The 18,815-nt window shown below is 52.5% G+C and overlaps 1 protein-coding gene across 1 annotated transcript; it reads left to right on the forward strand.

Moving 5' to 3' along the window:
• Nucleotides 1-7,728: 7,728 nt before the first annotated feature.
• Nucleotides 7,729-18,032, forward strand: LOC140368258 (netrin receptor DCC-like). The gene is made up of 5 exons (XM_072455221.1): nucleotides 7,729-8,015; nucleotides 10,596-10,750; nucleotides 12,380-12,528; nucleotides 12,882-13,020; nucleotides 17,875-18,032. Exons 1-5 carry the CDS (start codon nucleotides 7,729-7,731, stop codon nucleotides 18,030-18,032), a joined length of 888 nt encoding a protein of 295 aa, XP_072311322.1.
• The last annotated feature ends 783 nt before the right edge of the window (nucleotides 18,033-18,815 follow it).

An 18,815-nucleotide genomic window follows, 5' to 3' on the forward strand; every position in this document is an offset into this window, starting at 1 on the left:
TCTCTGACCCTCTCGGACCCTCTCGGACCCTCTCGGACTCTCTCTGACTCTCTCTGACTCTCTCGGACCCTCTCGGACCCTCTCGGACCCTCTCTGACTCTCTCGGACTCTCTCTGACTCTCTCGGACTCCTCTCTGACCTCTCTCGGACCCTCTCTGACTCTCTCGGACCTCTCTCGGACTCTCTCTGACTCTCTCTGACTCTCTCTGACTCTCTCGGACCCTCTCGGACTCTCTCGGACTCTCTCGGACCCTCTCGGACTCTCTCTGACTCTCTCTGACTCTCTCGGACCCTCTCGGACCCTCTCGGACCCTCTCGGACCCTCTCGGACTCTCTCGGACCCTCTCGGACTCTCTTTGACTCTCTCTGACTCTCTCGGACCCTCTCGGACCCTCTCGGACTCTCTCGGACCCTCTCGGACTCTCTCTGACTCTCTCTGACTCTCTCGGACCCCCTCGGACCCTCTCGGACTCTCTCTGACTCTCTCGGACTCTCTCGGACCCTCTCGGACCCTCTCGGACCCTCTCGGACTCTCTCTGACTCTCTCGGACCCTCTCTGACTCTCTCGGACTCTCTCGGACCCTCTCGGACCCTCTCGGACTCTCTCTGACTCTCTCTGACTCTCTCGGATCCTCTCGGACCCTCTCGGACTCTCTCTGACTCTCTCGGACTCTCTCGGACCCTCTCGGACCCTCTCAGACTCTCTCGGACCCTCTCGGACCCTCTATGACTCTCTCGGACCCTCTCGGACCCTCTCGGACCCTCTCGGACTCTCTCTGACTCTCTCTGACTCTCTCGGACTCTCTCGGACTCTCTCGGACCCTCTCGGACCCTCTCGGACTCTCTCTGACTCTCTCGGACCCTCTCGGACCCTCTCGGACTCTCTCTGACTCTCTCGGACTCTCTCGGACCCTCTCGGACCCTCTCTGACCCTCTCTGACTCTCTCGGACCCTCTCGGACTCTCTCGGACCCTCTCGGACTCTCTCTGACTCTCTCTGACTCTCTCGGACTCTCTCTGACTCTCTCGGACTCTCTCTGACCCTCTCGGACTCTCTCGGACCCTCTCGGACTCTCTCTGACTCTCTCTGACCCTCTCGGACCCTCTCGGACTCTCTCTGACTCTCTCGGACTCTCTCGGACTCTCTCGGACCCTCTCGGACCCTCTCGGACTCTCTCGGACCCTCTCGGACCCTCTCTGACTCTCTCTGACTCTCTCTGACTCTCTCGGACTCTCTCGGACCCTCTCGGACTCTCTCTGACTCTCTCTGACTCTCTCGGACTCTCTCTGACCCTCTCGGACCCTCTCTGACTCTCTCTGACTATCTCTGACTCTCTCTGACTCTCTCTGACTCTCTCGGACCCTCTCGGACCCTCTCGGACTCTCTCTGACTCTGTCGGACCCTCTCGGACTCTCTCTGACTCTCTCGGACTCTCTCTGACTCTCTCGGACCCTCTCGGACTCTCTCGGACCCTCTCGGACTCTCTCTGACTCTCTCTGACTCTCTCTGACTCTCTCTGACTCTCTCGGACTCTCTCTGACCCTCTCTGACTCTCTCGGACCCTCTCGGACTCTCTCGGACCCTCTCGGACTCTCTCTGACTCTCTCTGACTCTCTCGGACTCTCTCGGACTCTCTCTGACCCTCTCGGACTCTCTCGGACCCTCTCTGACCCTCTCTGACTCTCTCTGACTCTCTCGGACCCTCTCGGACCCTCTCGGACTCTCTCGGACTCTCTCGGACTCTCTCGGACTCTCTCGGACCCTGACTCTCTCGGACCCTCTCGGACCCTCTCGGACTCTCTCGGACTCTCTCGGACCCTCTCGGACCCTCTCGGACTCTCTCTGACTCTCTCTGACCCTCTCGGACCCTCTCGGACCCTCTCGGACTCTCTCTGACTCTCTCGGACTCTCTCGGACCCTCTCGGACCCTCTCGGACTCTCTCTGACTCTCTCTGACTCTCTCGGACCCTCTCGGACCCTCTCGGACTCTCTCTGACTCTCTCGGACCCTCTCTGACTCTCTCGGACTCTCTCGGACCCTCTCGGACTCTCTCTGACTCTCTCTGACTCTCTCGGACTCTCTCGGACTCTCTCTGACTCTCTCTGACTCTCTCGGACTCTCTCGGACTCTCTCTGACTCTCTCTGACTCTCTCGGACTCTCTCGGACTCTCTCGGACCCTCTCGGACTCTCTCTGACTCTCTCGGACTCTCTCGGACCCTCTCGGACCCTCTCGGACTCTCTCTGACTCTCTCTGACTCTCTCGGACCCTCTCGGACTCTCTCTGACTCTCTCGGACTCTCTCGGACCCTCTCGGACTCTCTCTGACTCTCTCTGACTCTCTCGGACTCTCTCTGACTCTCTCTGACTCTCTCGGACTCTCTCGGACCCTCTCGGACCCTCTCTGACTCTCTCTGACTCTCTCGGACCCTCTCGGACCCTCTCGGACCCTCTCTGACTCTCTCTGACTCTCTCTGACTATCTCTGACTCTCTCTGACTCTCTCTGACTCTCTCTGACCCTCTCTGACCCTCTCTGACTCTCTCTGACTATCTCTGACTCTCTCTGAGTCTCTCTGACTCTCTCGGACCCTCTCGGACCCTCTCGGACTCTCTCTGACTCTGTCGGACCCTCTCGGACTCTCTCTGACTCTCTCGTACTCTCTCGGACTCTCTCGGACCCTCTCGGACTCTCTCGGACCCTCTCGGACTCTCTCTGACTCTCTCTGACTCTCTCTGACTCTCTCGGACTCTCTCTGACCCTCTCTGACTCTCTCGGACCCTCTCGGACTCTCTCGGACTCTCTCTGACTCTCTCTGACTCTCTCTGACTCTCTCTGACTCTCTCGGACTCTCTCTGACCCTCTCGGACTCTCTCGGACCCTCTCGGACTCTCTCTGACTCTCTCTGACTCTCTCGGACCCTCTCGGACCCTCTCGGACTCTCTCTGACTCTCTCGGACTCTCTCGGACCCTCTCGGACCCTCTCGGACTCTCTCGGACTCTCTCGGACTCTCTCGGACCCTCTCGGACCCTCTCGCACTCTCTCTGACCCTCTTTGACTCTCTCGGACTCTCTCGGACCCTCTCGGACTCTCTCTGACTCTCTCTGACTCTCTCGGACTCTCTCTGACTCTCTCGGACCCTCTCGGACCCTCTCGGACTCTCTCTGACTCTGTCGGACCCTCTCGGACTCTCTCTGACTCTCTCGGACTCTCTCTGACTCTCTCGGACCCTCTCGGACTCTCTCGGACCCTCTCGGACTCTCTCTGACTCTCTCTGACTCTCTCTGACTCTCTCTGACTCTCTCGGACTCTCTCTGACCCTCTCTGACTCTCTCGGACCCTCTCGGACTCTCTCGGACCCTCTCGGACTCTCTCTGACTCTCTCTGACTCTCTCGGACTCTCTCGGACTCTCTCTGACCCTCTCGGACTCTCTCGGACCCTCTCGGACTCTCTCTGACTCTCTCTGACTCTCTCGGACCCTCTCGGACCCTCTCGGACTCTCTCGGACTCTCTCGGACTCTCTCGGACTCTCTCGGACCCTGACTCTCTCGGACCCTCTCGGACCCTCTCGGACTCTCTCGGACTCTCTCGGACTCTCTCGGACCCTCTCGGACCCTCTCGGACTCTCTCGGACCCTCTCGGACCCTCTCGGACTCTCTCTGACTCTCTCGGACTCTCTCGGACCCTCTCGGACCCTCTCGGACTCTCTCTGACTCTCTCTGACTCTCTCGGACCCTCTCGGACCCTCTCGGACTCTCTCTGACTCTCTCGGACCCTCTCTGACTCTCTCGGACTCTCTCGGACCCTCTCGGACCCTCTCGGACTCTCTCTGACTCTCTCTGACTCTCTCGGACTCTCTCGGACCCTCTCGGACTCTCTCTGACTCTCTCGGACCATCTCGGACTCTCTCGGACCCTCTCGGACTCTCTCTGACTCTCTCTGACTCTCTCGGACTCTCTCGGACCCTCTCGGACCCTCTCGGACTCTCTCTGACTCTCTCGGACTCTCTCGGACCCTCTCGGACCCTCTCGGACTCTCTCTGACTCTCTCTGACTCTCTCGGACCCTCTCGGACTCTCTCTGACTCTCTCGGACTCTCTCGGACCCTCTCGGACTCTCTCTGACTCTCTCTGACTCTCTCGGACTCTCTCTGACTCTCTCTGACTCTCTCGGACTCTCTCGGACCCTCTCGGACCCTCTCTGACTCTCTCTGACTCTCTCGGACTCTCTCGGACCCTCTCGGACCCTCTCGGACTCTCTCTGACTCTCTCGGACTCTCTCGGACCCTCTCTGACCCTCTCGGACTCTCTCTGACTCTCTCGGACCCTCTCGGACCCTCTCGGACTCTCTCTGACTCTCTCGGACCCTCTCTGACTCTCTCGGACTCTCTCGGACCCTCTCGGACCCTCTCTGACTCTCTCGGACTCTCTCGGACCCTCTCGGACCCTCTCTGACCCTCTCTGACTCTCTCTGACTCTCTCTGACTCTCTCGGACTCTCTCGGACCCTCTCGGACCCTCTCTGACTCTCTCTGACTCTCTCTGACTCTCTCTGACTCTCTCTGACTCTCTCGGACCCTCTCGGACCCTCTCGGACCCTCTCTGACTCTCTCTGACTCTCTCGGACTCTCTCGGACCCTCTCGGACCCTCTCGGACTCTCTCTGACTCTCTCGGACCCTCTCGGACTCTCTCGGACCCTCTCGGACTCTCTCGGACTCTCTCTGACTCTCTCTGACTCTCTCGGACTCTCTCGGACCCTCTCGGACCCTCTCTGACTCTCTCTGACTCTCTCGGACCCTCTCGGACCCTCTCGGACCCTCTCTGACCCTCTCTGACTCTCTCTGACTCTCTCTGACTCTCTCGGACTCTCTCGGACCCTCTCGGACCCTCTCTGACTCTCTCTGACTCTCTCTGACTCTCTCTGACTCTCTCTGACTCTCTCGGACCCTCTCGGACCCTCTCGGACCCTCTCTGACTCTCTCTGACTCTCTCGGACCCTCTCGGACCCTCTCTGACTCTCTCTGACTCTCTCGGACCCTCTCGGACCCTCTCGGACCCTCTCTGACTCTCTCTGACTCTCTCGGACCCTCTCTGACTCTCTCGGACTCTCTCGGACTCTCTCGGACCCTCTCTGACTCTCTCTGACTCTCTCGGACCCTCTCGGACCCTCTCGGACTCTCTCGGACTCTCTCGGACTCTCTCTGACTCTCTCGGACTCTCTCTGACTCTCTCGGACTCTCTCTGACTCTCTCGGACCCTCTCTGACTCTCTCGGACTCTCTCTGACTCTCTCGGACCCTCTCGGACCCTCTCGGACCCTCTCGGACTCTCTCTGACTCTCTCGGACCCTCTCTGACTCTCTCGGACTCTCTCGGACCCTCTCGGACCCTCTCGGACTCTCTCTGACTCTCTCTGACTCTCTCGGACTCTCTCGGACCCTCTCGGACCCTCTCGGACTCTCTCTGACTCTCTCGGACCCTCTCGGACTCTCTCGGACCCTCTCGGACTCTCTCGGACTCTCTCTGACTCTCTCTGACTCTCTCGGACTCTCTCGGACCCTCTCGGACCCTCTCTGACTCTCTCTGACTCTCTCGGACCCTCTCGGACCCTCTCGGACCCTCTCTGACTCTCTCTGACTCTCTCTGACTCTCTCGGACTCTCTCGGACCCTCTCGGACCCTCTCTGACTCTCTCTGACTCTCTCTGACTCTCTCTGACTCTCTCTGACTCTCTCGGACCCTCTCGGACCCTCTTTGACTCTCTCGGACTCTCTCGGACCCTCTCGGACCCTCTCGGACTCTCTCGGACCCTCTCTGACTCTCTCTGACTCTCTCGGACCCTCTCGGACCCTCTCGGACCCTCTCTGACTCTCTCTGACTCTCTCGGACCCTCTCGGACCCTCTCTGACTCTCTCTGACTCTCTCGGACCCTCTCGGACCCTCTCGGACCCTCTCTGACTCTCTCTGACTCTCTCGGACCCTCTCTGACTCTCTCTGACTCTCTCGGACCCTCTCGGACCCTCTCGGACTCTCTCGGACTCTCTCGGACTCTCTCTGACTCTCTCGGACTCTCTCTGACTCTCTCGGACTCTCTCTGACTCTCTCGGACCCTCTCTGACTCTCTCGGACTCTCTCTGACTCTCTCGGACCCTCTCGGACCCTCTCGGACCCTCTCGGACTCTCTCTGACTCTCTCGGACCCTCTCGGACCCTCTCGGACTCTCTCTGACTCTCTCGGACCCTCTCTGACTCTCTCGGACTCTCTCGGACCCTCTCGGACCCTCTCGGACTCTCTCTGACTCTCTCGGACCCTCTCTGACTCTCTCGGACCCTCTCGGGGGTTGTTTATCTGGTCAGGACGGTGAATGTTAATGAATTTAAACCACGTTTCAGCATCACGGGACGGATTGTGTTTCCATGACAACGGCCCGGCTCACATGGTCATTCCAGTGTGTGTGTGTGAGGGGCGTGGCTAAAGCTAGTGTGTGTGAGGGGCGTGGCTAAAGCTAGTGTGTGTGAGGGGCGTGGCTAAAACTAGTGTGTGTGAGGGGCGTGGCCGGTCTGTGGTCCGGTCTGTGGTCCGGTCTGTGGTCTGTGGTCCGGTCTGTGGTCCGGTCTGTTGTCTGTGGTCCGGTCTGTGGTCCGGTCTGTGGTCCGGTCTGTGGTCCGGTCTGTGGTCTGGTCTGTGGTCTGTGGTCCGGTCTGTGGTCCGGTCTGTGGTCTGTGGTCCGGTCTGTGGTCCGGTCTGTGGTCCGGTCTGTGGTCCGGTCTGTGGTCTGTGGTCCGGTCTGTGGTCCGGTCTGTGGTCCGGTCTGTGGTCTGTGGTCCGGTCTGTGGTCCGGTCTGTGGTCCGGTCTGTGGTCCGGTCTGTGGTCTGTGGTCCGGTCTGTGGTCCGGTCTGTGGTCCGGTCTGTGGTCCGGTCTGTGGTCTGTGGTCCGGTCTGTGGTCCGGTCTGTGGTCCGGTCTGTGGTCCGGTCTGTGGTCTGTGGTCCGGTCTGTGGTCCGGTCTGTGGTCCGGTCTGTGGTCCGGTCTGTGGTCCGGTCTCTGGTTCGGTCTCTGGTCCGGTCTGTGGTCCGGTCTGTGGTCCGGTCTGTGGTCCGGTCTGTGGTCCGGTCTGTGGTCCGGTCTCTGGTTCGGTCTCTGGTCCGGTCTGTGGTCCGGTCTGTGGTCCGGTCTGTGGTCCGGTCTGTGGTCCGGTCTGTGGTCCGGTCTGTGGTCCGGTCTGTGGTCTGTGGTCCGGTCTGTGGTCCGGTCTGTGGTCCGGTCTGTGGTCCGGTCTGTGGTCTGTGGTCCGGTCTGTGGTCCGGTCTGTGGTCCGGTCTGTGGTCCGGTCTGTGGTCTGTGGTCCGGTCTGTGGTCCGGTCTGTGGTCCGGTCTGTGGTCCGGTCTGTGGTCCGGTCTCTGGTTCGGTCTCTGGTCCGGTCTGTGGTCCGGTCTGTGGTCCGGTCTGTGGTCCGGTCTGTGGTCCGGTCTGTGGTCCGGTCTCTGGTTCGGTCTCTGGTCCGGTCTGTGGTCCGGTCTGTGGTCCGGTCTGTGGTCCGGTCTGTGGTCCGGTCTGTGGTCCGGTCTGTGGTCCGGTGTAAATCTAGTTTATTTCTCAGTCTGAAACAAACTCATGAGCCGTGTCAAACCCGACAAAATAAAAGTGTGTTTTATTGTGAAGCTTCACTCGCTCTTCTCTTCTTCTTCCTGTTTCCTGTCGTTTTGTTCCTTCATCTCGTCCTTTTACTTTGATGCACTTCCTCCTTCACTTCCTGTTCCCTCCTTCCCCGCACTCAGAGACCACGTCCCCCACCCCCCCTATCCCCGCCCCCTCTCCTCAGACCCCTCCCACTCCTGTGACTGACTCCTCCTCCTCCTCTTCAGCCGCGCTCAGCCCCGGAGTCTCCTCGGCCCCCCGGGACCTAAAGGTGCTGCGGGTGTCGTCACGCTTCGTCAGTGTGAGCTGGAGCGCCCCCCTCAGGCCTAACGGGGCACTGCACACCTACGGGGTCTTCTATTCTCAGGACGGGACCAACAGGTGAGACTCCGCCCACGCTCATGGGACGAGGGGAAGGAAGGGACGAGGGGTGTGAGGGGGACGAGGGGTGTGAGGGGACGAGGGATGTGAGGGGACGAGGGGTGTGAGGGGACGAGGGATGTGAGTGGATGAGGGGTGTGAGGGGACGAGGGGTGTGAGGGGGACGAGGGGGACGAGGGGAAGGACGGGACGAGGGGTGTGAGGGGACGAGGGGTGTGAAGGGACGAGGGGTGTGAAGGGACGAGGGGGACGAGGGGGACGAGGGGTGTGAAGGGACGAGGGGGACGAGGGGGACGAGGGGTGTGAAGGGACGAGGGGGACGAGGGGGACGAGGGGGACGAGGGGTGTGAAGTTGTCTGAGAGTTAAAACTGTTCATCTGAGATAATCATGACTTCACTTTAAACACTTTGTGGCTCGTCAGAACTAAAAAAAATCAAATGTATTTAATTAGTATTTATTGAAGAACAACACTGAGTGTTGGGGACAGACCAGAGGGTGTGTCCCACCTACAGAGGACCACACTCCTCAGCCTCCCATAAGGTCTGTTCCAGGTCCTGGAGGAGAATCTGACCCATAGAACCTCAGATTCAGGAGGAGCAGGTTTAGGTCCTGGTGTTGCAACACTGGACCAGCTCTAGACTCTCTCCCAGGGGGCGCCAGGGCTCATGGGAGTTTGCCCAGTCACATGTGCTTTGTGGACCTGGAGAAGGCTTTCGACCGTGTCCCTCATGGTGTCCTTTGGGGGGTGCTCCAGGAGTACGGGGTCCGGGGCCCTTTGCTCAGGGCTGTCCGGTCCCTGTATGACAGGAGCAGGAACATGGGACGGTTTGAGCCGAGTGTGAAGCGTCTGGGATGAGGATCAGCTCCAAATCAGAGGTCATGGTTCTCAACCGGAAAAAGGTGTCTTGTCCTCTCCAGGTGGGTGGGGTGTCCTTGTCCTCTCCAGGTGGGTGGGGGGTCCTTGTCCTCTCCAGGTGGGTGGGGGTCCTTGTCCTCTCCAGGTGGGTGGGGGGTCCTTGTCCTCTCCAGGTGGGTGGGGGGTCCTTGTCCTCTCCAGGTGGGTGGGGAGTCCTTGTCCTCTCCAGGTGGGTGGGGGGTCCTTGTCCCCTCAAGGTGGGTGAGGAGTCCTTGTCCTCTCCAGGTGGGTGGGGGGTCCTTGTCCCAAGTGGAGGAGTTCCAAGTATCTCGGGGTCTTGAAGGAGCGTGAGATCGACTGTTGTGGTGAAGAAGGAGCTGAGTCCAAAGACAAAGCTCTGGATTTATGGGTCACTCTACGTTCTGACCTCTCCTATGGTCATGAGCTTTAATGACCCAAAGGACAAGATCGAGGATACGAGCGGTGAGTTGCCTCCGCCGGTGGCTGGGGGCTCCCTTAGAGCGGAGGGACTATGTCTCTCGGCGGGCCTGGGAGCACCTCGGGGTGTCTGGGGAGAAGGAAGTCTGGGAGTCCCTGCTTAGACTGCTGCCCCCACGACCCCGCCCCGGATAAGCAGAAGAAGATGGATGAATACTGACTGTGGCACCACCCTCAGCTTCAGGCTCATGTTGAGCATGTCTTCAACATGAGCCTGAAGCTGAGGCTGGTACCACAGGTCTGAAGACCTCCTGTCTGGTATCTGTGCCTAAGACACCGCGCCCCAAAGACCTCAACAGCTTCAGGCCGGTGGCTCTCACGTCCTGATGAAGACACTGGAGCTGGTCCTGGACCACCTCCGCTCCACCGTGAGCTCAGCCATGGACCCGCTGCAGTTTGCATATCGGTCTGGCATCGGAGTGGAGGACGCTGTCATCTCCTGCTGCTCCGCGCTCTCTCTCACCTGGAGAAGCCTGGCAGCTCTGTGAGGATCCTGTTCTTCGATCTCTCCAGCGCCTTCAACACCATCAGGTCCTGAGGGACAAGCTGGAGACGGCTGGTGTGGAGTACGACCTGGCAGAGTGGATCCTGGAAGACCTCACAGACCGACCCCAGTTTGTGAGAGCCCGGGACTGTGTGTCTGACACTCGGACCTGCAGTGTGGGGGCGCCCCAGGGAACTGTCCTCGCGCCCTTTCTCTTCACCCTTTACACTGCAGACTTCAGACACGACACGGACAGCTGTGTCCTGCAGAAGTTCTCTGACCACTCTGCCATCATCGGACTCATCACGGACGACGATGACGCGGAGTACAGAAGACTGGAGCAGGACTTTGTGGAACCACCTCCTCATCAACGCGGGGAAGACCAAGGAGATGGTGGTGGACTTCCGCAGAGGCCACAAGGAAATTTCCCCATGTGGGACAATAAAAGAATATCTTATCTTAGTACCTGTAGTACTGACTGTAGTACTGACTGTAGTACCTGTAGCACTGACTGTAGTACTGACTGTAGTACCTGTAGTACTGACTGTAGTACTGACTGTAGTACCTGTAGTACTGACTGTAGTACTGACTGTAGTACCTGTAGCACTGACTGTAGTACTGACTGTAGTACCTGTAGTACTGACTGTAGTACTGACTGTAGTACCTGTAGCACTGACTGTAGTACTGACTGTAGTACCTGTAGTACTGACTGTAGTACTGACTGTAGTATTTGTGTTTCAGGGAGCGCTCTGTAAACGTGTCGGAGCCTGAGTCTCTGGAATTGACTGTGTCAAACTTAAAACCCGAGGAAAACTACAGCTTCAGAATCATCGCCTACAACGAGAACGGACCTGGAGAAAGTTCTGAGGTTCTGAGAGTCAACACCAAACCAGACTGTGAGTACCACGATACAACCAGACTGTGAGTACCACGATACAACCAGACTGTGAGTACCACGATACAACCAGACTGTGAGTACCACGATACAACCAGACTGTGAGTACCACGATACAACCAGACTGTGAGTACCACGATACAACCAGACTGTGAGTACAATACATACTGCATCTGTACATTCAACTGTAAACGTTTGTACATACTTTACATACATTGTTTATTCTTATCTTATAGTACATTTAAATTGCTCTTCTTTAATACATGTCACCAAAAGTTGTGCCCTCCCCCACCTGCTCTCACACACCTGCCCCTCCTCCACCTGCTCTCACACACCTGCCCCTCCTCCACCTGCTCTCACACACCTGCCCCTCCCCCACCTGCTCTCACACACCTGCCCCTCCTCCACCTGCTCTCACACACCTGCCCCTCCTCCACCTGCTCTCACACACCTGCCCCTCCCCCACCTGCTCTCACACACCTGCCCCTCCCCCACCTGCTCTCACACACCTGCCCCTCCCCCACCTGCTCTCACACACCTGCCCCTCCTCCACCTGCTCTCACACACCTGCCCCTCCTCCACCTGCTCTCACACACCTGCCCCTCCTCCACCTGCTCTCACACACCTGCCCCTCCTCCACCTGCTCTCACACACCTGCCCCTCCTCCACCTGCTCTCACACACCTGCCCCTCCTCCACCTGCTCTCACACACCTGCCCCTCCTCCACCTGCTCTCACACACCTGCCCCTCCCCCACCTGCTCTCACACACCTGCCCCTCCCCCACCTGCTCTCACACACCTGCCCCTCCCCCACCTGCTCTCACACACCTGCCCCTCCCCCACCTGCTCTCACACACCTGCCCCTCCTCCACCTGCTCTCACACACCTGCCCCTCCCCCACCTGCTCTCACACACCTGCCCCTCCCCCACCTGCTCTCACACACCTGCCCCTCCTCCACCTGCTCTCACACACCTGCCCCTCCCCCACCTGCTCTCACACACCTGCCCCTCCCCCACCTGCTCTCACACACCTGCCCCTCCTCCACCTGCTCTCACACACCTGCCCCTCCCCCACCTGCTCTCACACACCTGCCCCTCCCCCACCTGCTCTCACACACCTGCCCCTCCTCCACCTGCTCTCACACACCTGCCCCTCCCCCACCTGCTCTCACACACCTGCCCCTCCCCCACTTGCTCTCACACACCTGCCCCTCCCCCACCTGCTCTCACACACCTGCCCCTCCTCCACCTGCTCTCACACACCTGCCCCTCCTCCACCTGCTCTCACACACCTGCCCCTCCCCCACCTGCTCTCACACACCTGCCCCTCCCCCACCTGCTCTCACACACCTGCCCCTCCCCCACCTGCTCTCACACACCTGCCCCTCCTCCACCTGCTCTCACACACCTGCCCCTCCCCCACCTGCTCTCACACACCTGCCCCTCCCCCACCTGCTCTCACACACCTGCCCCTCCTCCACCTGCTCTCACACACCTGCCCCTCCCCCACCTGCTCTCACACACCTGCCCCTCCCCCACCTGCTCTCACACACCTGCCCCTCCTCCACCTGCTCTCACACACCTGCCTCCTCCTCACACACCTGTGTAATGTCTGTGTTGTGTGTTCCAGTGGAGGTCCCGAGTCGTGTGCGGTCCCTCTCGGCTCTCGCTCTCTCCCCCACAGCGGTGCTCGTCTCCTGGGAGCCTCCTCTTCATCCAAACGGGCCCCTGAGCGGATTCAGACTGCACTGGACTGAGGCGTCTACGGGGAACGAACAGGTGGGAACGTGAATGTCCCATGAACAAAAGTACAATTATCAATGTATTTAATAATACATTTAATCCATCCTCACCACAAGGACACTTTACAAAGCATAAACAGAGGAAAATGATGATTGAAAAATCTACATTTAGTCAATAAATGATTTCAGTTTTAGTCTATAATAGTTTTGGTCGAACAGAAAATAAATATTTGATTTTAACTCTGGGTCATGTTCGGACTCTCCTTTTGTCCCTTTCATTTATTTATGTTTAGTTTTCTATGATTGGACGTCTTTTAGAGCTGACAGAATGGAACCCACAACCCCTCCGTGAGCGGGAGGCCTCTGACTCTTCTCTTCTTTGTGTGTCAGACGCTGGACGTGAGCGCCACCAGCTGGAAAGTGGACGGTCTGCGCAAGTTCAGCCAGTACTCAGTCCGAGTCCAGGCCCTAAACCGGTTTGGACCTGGGACTTCCTCTGACCCGGTCTCAGTCACCACATTCTCCGACGGTACGACCACGACTAATAACACTAATAACACTAATAACACTGATAACACTAATAACACTAATAACACTAATAACACTGATAACACTAATAACACTAATAACACTAATAACACTGATAACACTAATAACACTAATAACACTAATAACACTGATAACACTGATAACACTAATAACACTAATAACACTGATAACACTAATAACACTAATAACACAAATAATACTAATAATATTAATAATAATATTAACACTAATAATAATATTAACAATAATAATACTAATAACACTAATAATACTAATAATAATATTAACACTAATAATACTAATAATAATATTAACACTAATAATACTAATAATAATATTAACACTAATAATACTAATAACACTAATAATACTAATAATAATACTAATAATACTAATAATACTAATAATACTAATAATAATATTAACACTAATAATACTAATAATATTAATAACACTAATAATACTACTAATAATAATATTAACACTAATACTAATAATGATAATATTAACACTAATAATACTAATAACACTAATAATACTAATAATACGAATAATACGAATAATACTAATAATAATATTAACACTAATAATACTAATAATAATAATAATAATATTAACACTAATAATACTAATAACACTAATAACACTAATAACACTGATAACACTAATAACACTAATAACACTAATAACACTAATAACACTAATAACACAAATAATACTAATAATATTAATAATAATATTAACACTAATAATAATATTAACAATAATAATACTAATAACACTAATAATACTAATAATACTAATAATAATATTAACACTAATAATACTAATAATAATATTAACACTAATAATACTAACAACACTAATAATACTAATAATAATACTAATAATACTAATAATAATATTAACACTAATAATACTAATAATATTAATAACACTAATAATACTACTAATAATAATATTAACACTAATACTAATAATGATAATATTAACACTAATAATACTAATAACACTAATAATACTAATAATACGAATAATACGAATAATACTAATAATAATATTAACACTAATAATACTAATAATAATAATAATAATATTAACACTAATAATACTAATAACACTAATAATACTACTAATACTAATAATATTAACACTAATAATACTAATAATACTTATAATAATATTAACACTAATAACACTATTAACACTAACAATAGTAATAACACGAATAACACTAAAAATGCCATCATGTCCCTGAGACCAACAGAAGTGAAGGAGCGACAGGACTGTGCCTCATAGAGACTATTTATCTTCTGAACGTGACGTTTATTCACCTCAATTATGTCCAAAAGAACGGAACAAATCCTCCCAAACCAATCCACAAAGACACAAGACGACATAAGACCATCTTTACACACAATGAGACACACAAGACGACATAAGACCATCTTTACACACAATGAGACACACACAAGACGACATAAGACCATCTTTACACACAATGAGACACACAAGACGACATAAGACCATCTTTACACACAATGAGACACACACAAGACGACATAAGACCATCTTTACACACAATGAGACACACACAAGACGACATAAGACCATCTTTACACACAATGAGACACACACAAGACGACATAAGACCATCTTTACACACAATGAGACACACACAAGACGACATAAGACCATCTTTACACACAATGAGACACACACAAGACGACATAAGACCATCTTTACACACAATGAGACACACACAAGACGACATAAGACCATCTTTACACACAATGAGACACACACAAGACGACATAAGACCATCTTTACACACAATGAGACACACACAAGACGACATAAGACCATCTTTACACACAATGAGACACACACAAGACGACATAAGACCATCTTTACACACAATGAGACACACACAAGACGACATAAGACTATCTTTACACACAATGAGACACACACAAGAGGACATAAGAGCATCTTTACACACAATGAGACACACACAAGACGACATAAGAGCATCTTTACACACAATGAGACACACACAAGAGGACATAAGACCATCTTTACACACAATGAGACACACACAAGACGACATAAGACCATCTTTACACACAATGAGACACACACAAGAGGACATAAGACCATCTTTACACACAATGAGACACACACAAGACGACATAAGACCATCTTTACACACAATGAGACACACACAAGACGACATAAGACCATCTTTACACACAATCAGACACACACAAGACGACATAAGACCATATTTACACACAATGAGACGCACACAAGACGACATAAGACCATCTTTACACACAATGAGACACACACAAGACGACATAAGACCATCTTTACACACAATCAGACACACACAAGACGACATAAGACCATATTTACACACAATGAGACACACACAAGACGACATAAGACCATCTTTACACACAATGAGACACACACAAGACGACATAAGACCATCTTTACACACAATGAGACACACACAAGACGACATAAGACCATCTTTACACACAATCAGACACACACAAGACGACATAAGACCATATTTACACACAATGAGACACACACAAGACGACATAAGACCATCTTTACACACAATGAGACACACACAAGACGACATAAGACCATCTTTACACACAATCAGACACACACAAGACGACATAAGACCATATTTACACACAATGAGACACACACAAGACGACATAAGACCATCTTTACACACAATGAGACACACACAAGACGACATAAGACCATCTTTACACACAATCAGACACACACAAGACGACATAAGACCATATTTACACACAATGAGACACACACAAGACGACATAAGACCATCTTTACACACAATGAGACACACAAAAGACGACATAAGACCATCTTTACACACAATGAGACACACCCAAACACAACTAAACAAAGATGAAAGAACTCTGGACTAATTTATTTAAAGTGCTGAACATCAAGACTCAGAATGTGTCACTTGACAGACTCTTTGACTGTTGACAGAGGGGTTATGCAGGGTTGTGCTTGGTCCCCCCTTTTGTTTGCTTTGTACTTGGAACCATTGGCCCAAAATATTAGACAATCAGAAACAATTCATGGTGTTTCTGATGATGTTCTATTATATTTGACCAAACCATATATTTCCAAACTCAATGTGATGCATTTCCTTCATGAAATGAGAGCGTTGCTGGTGTGATCCAGAATGTTGTGCTCAATGGTCTTATACTGAGAGTCATGTGGTGCCTGAGGTTCCTGTACAGGTCTTATACTGAGAGTCATGTGGTGCCTGAGGTTCCTGTACAGGTCTTATACTGAGAGTCATGTGGTGCCTGAGGTTCCTGTACAGGTCTTATACTGAGAGTCATGTGGTGCCTGAGGTTCCTGTACAGGTCTTATACTGAGAGTCATGTGGTGCCTGAGGTTCCTGTACAGTTCTTATACTGAGAGTCATGTGGTGCCTGAGGTTCCTGTACAGGTCTTATACTGAGAGTCATGTGGTGCCTGAGGTTCCTGTACAGGTCTTATACTGAGAGTCATGTGGTGCCTGAGGTTCCTGTACAGGTCTTATACTGAGAGTCATGTGGTGCCTGAGGTTCCTGTACAGGTCTTATACTGAGAGTCATGTGGTGCCGGGGGTTCCTGTACAGGTCTTATACTGAGAGTCATGTGGTGCCTGAGGTTCCTGTACAGGTCTTATACTGAGAGTCATGTGGTGCCTGAGGTTCCTGTACAGGTCTTATACTGAGAGTCATGTGGTGCCTGAGGTTCCTGTACAGTTCTTATACTGAGAGTCATGTGGTGCCTGAGGTTCCTGTACAGGTCTTATACTGAGAGTCATGTGGTGCCTGAGGTTCCTGTACAGGTCTTATACTGAGAGTCATGTGGTGCCTGAGGTTCCTGTACAGGTCTTATACTGAGAGTCATGTGGTGCCTGAGGTTCCTGTACAGGTCTTATACTGAGAGTCATGTGGTGCCTGAGGTTCCTGTACAGGTCTTATACTGAGAGTCATGTGGTGCCTGAGGTTCCTGTACAGGTCTTATACTGAGAGTCATGTGGTGCCTGAGGTTCCTGTACAGGTCTTATACTGAGAGTCATGTGGTGCCTGAGGTTCCTGTACAGGTCTTATACTGAGAGTCATGTGGTGCCTGAGGTTCCTGTACAGGTCTTATACTGAGAGTCATGTGGTGCCTGAGGTTCCTGTACAGGTCTTATACTGAGAGTCATGTGGTGCCTGAGGTTCCTGTACAGGTCTTATACTGAGAGTCATGTGGTGCCTGAGGTTCCTGTACAGTTCTTATACTGAGAGTCATGTGGTGCCTGAGGTTCCTGTACAGGTCTTATACTGAGAGTCATGTGGTGCCTGAGGTTCCTGTACAGGTCTTATACTGAGAGTCATGTGGTGCCTGAGGTTCCTGTACAGGTCTTATACTGAGAGTCATGTGGTGCCTGAGGTTCCTGTACAGGTCTTATACTGAGAGTCATGTGGTGCCTGAGGTTCCTGTACAGGTCTTATACTGAGAGTCATGTGGTGCCTGAGGTTCCTGTACAGGTCTTATACTGAGAGTCATGTGGTGCCTGAGGTTCCTGTACAGGTCTTATACTGAGAGTCATGTGGTGCCTGAGGTTCCTGTACAGGTCTTATACTGAGAGTCATGTGGTGCCTGAGGTTCCTGTACAGGTCTTATACTGAGAGTCATGTGGTGCCTGAGGTTCCTGTACAGGTGTTACTTCGAGACCTGAGGGTCACTTTGATGGATGATGTTGGTCAGTAGTTGTTTGTTTCCGTTGCAGTTCCGAGCGCGGCTCCTCTGAACGTCACTCTGGAGGTGGTTCTGTCTCGGGTGAGTAATCCACTGAGGACACATCTGAGGACACATCTGAGGACACATCTGAGGACACATCTGAGGGAGGGAGAGTCGAGGGGGGAGGGGCCTGTTGGGGGAGAATGACACACATCAATCAGAGAAATGTAGAAAATGTGAGAGATCCATGTCAGATCTACGAACAAAAGAGGTCCTGGTTTAGTCCTGGTTTAGGACTAAACCAGGACTAAACCAAGACTAAACCAGGACTAAACCAGGTCCAAACCAGATCTAAACCAAGTCTAAACCAGGACTAAACCAGGACTAAAACAGGACTAAACCAGGTCCAAACCAGGTCCAAACCAGGTCTAAACCAGGACTAAACCAGGTCTGAACCAGGACTAAACCAGGACTAAACCAGGACTAAACAAGGACTAAACCAGGTCTAAACCAGGTCTAAACCAGGTTTAAACCAGGTCTAAACCAGGACTAAACCAGGACTAAACATGGACTAAACCAGGTCTAAACCAGGTCAAAACCAGGACTAAACCAGGTTTAAACCAGGTCCAAACCAGGTCCAAAACAGGTCTAAACCAGGTCTAAACAAGGACTAAACCAGGACTAAACCAGGACTAAACCAGGACTAAACCAGGCCTAAAACAGGTCTAAACCAGGACTAAACCAGGTCTAAACAAGGACTAAACCAGGACTAAACCAGGTCTAAAACAGGATTAAAACATGGACTAAACCCGGTCTAAACAAGGTCTAAACCAGGTTTAAACCAGGTCTAAACAAGGACTAAACCCGGTCTAAACAAGGACTAAACCAGGACTAAACATGGACTAAACCAGGTCTAAACATGGACTAAACCAGGTCTAATCCAGGTCTAAACCGGGATTAAACCAGGACTAAACCAGATTTAAACCAGGA

The sequence above is a fragment of the Eucyclogobius newberryi genome, unplaced genomic scaffold (genome assembly GCF_026437365.1).
Source record: "Eucyclogobius newberryi isolate DKJ021-1_F unplaced genomic scaffold, fEucNew1.0.hap1 SCAF_2, whole genome shotgun sequence".
In the NCBI taxonomy this organism is placed as follows: domain Eukaryota; kingdom Metazoa; phylum Chordata; class Actinopteri; order Gobiiformes; family Gobiidae; genus Eucyclogobius; species Eucyclogobius newberryi.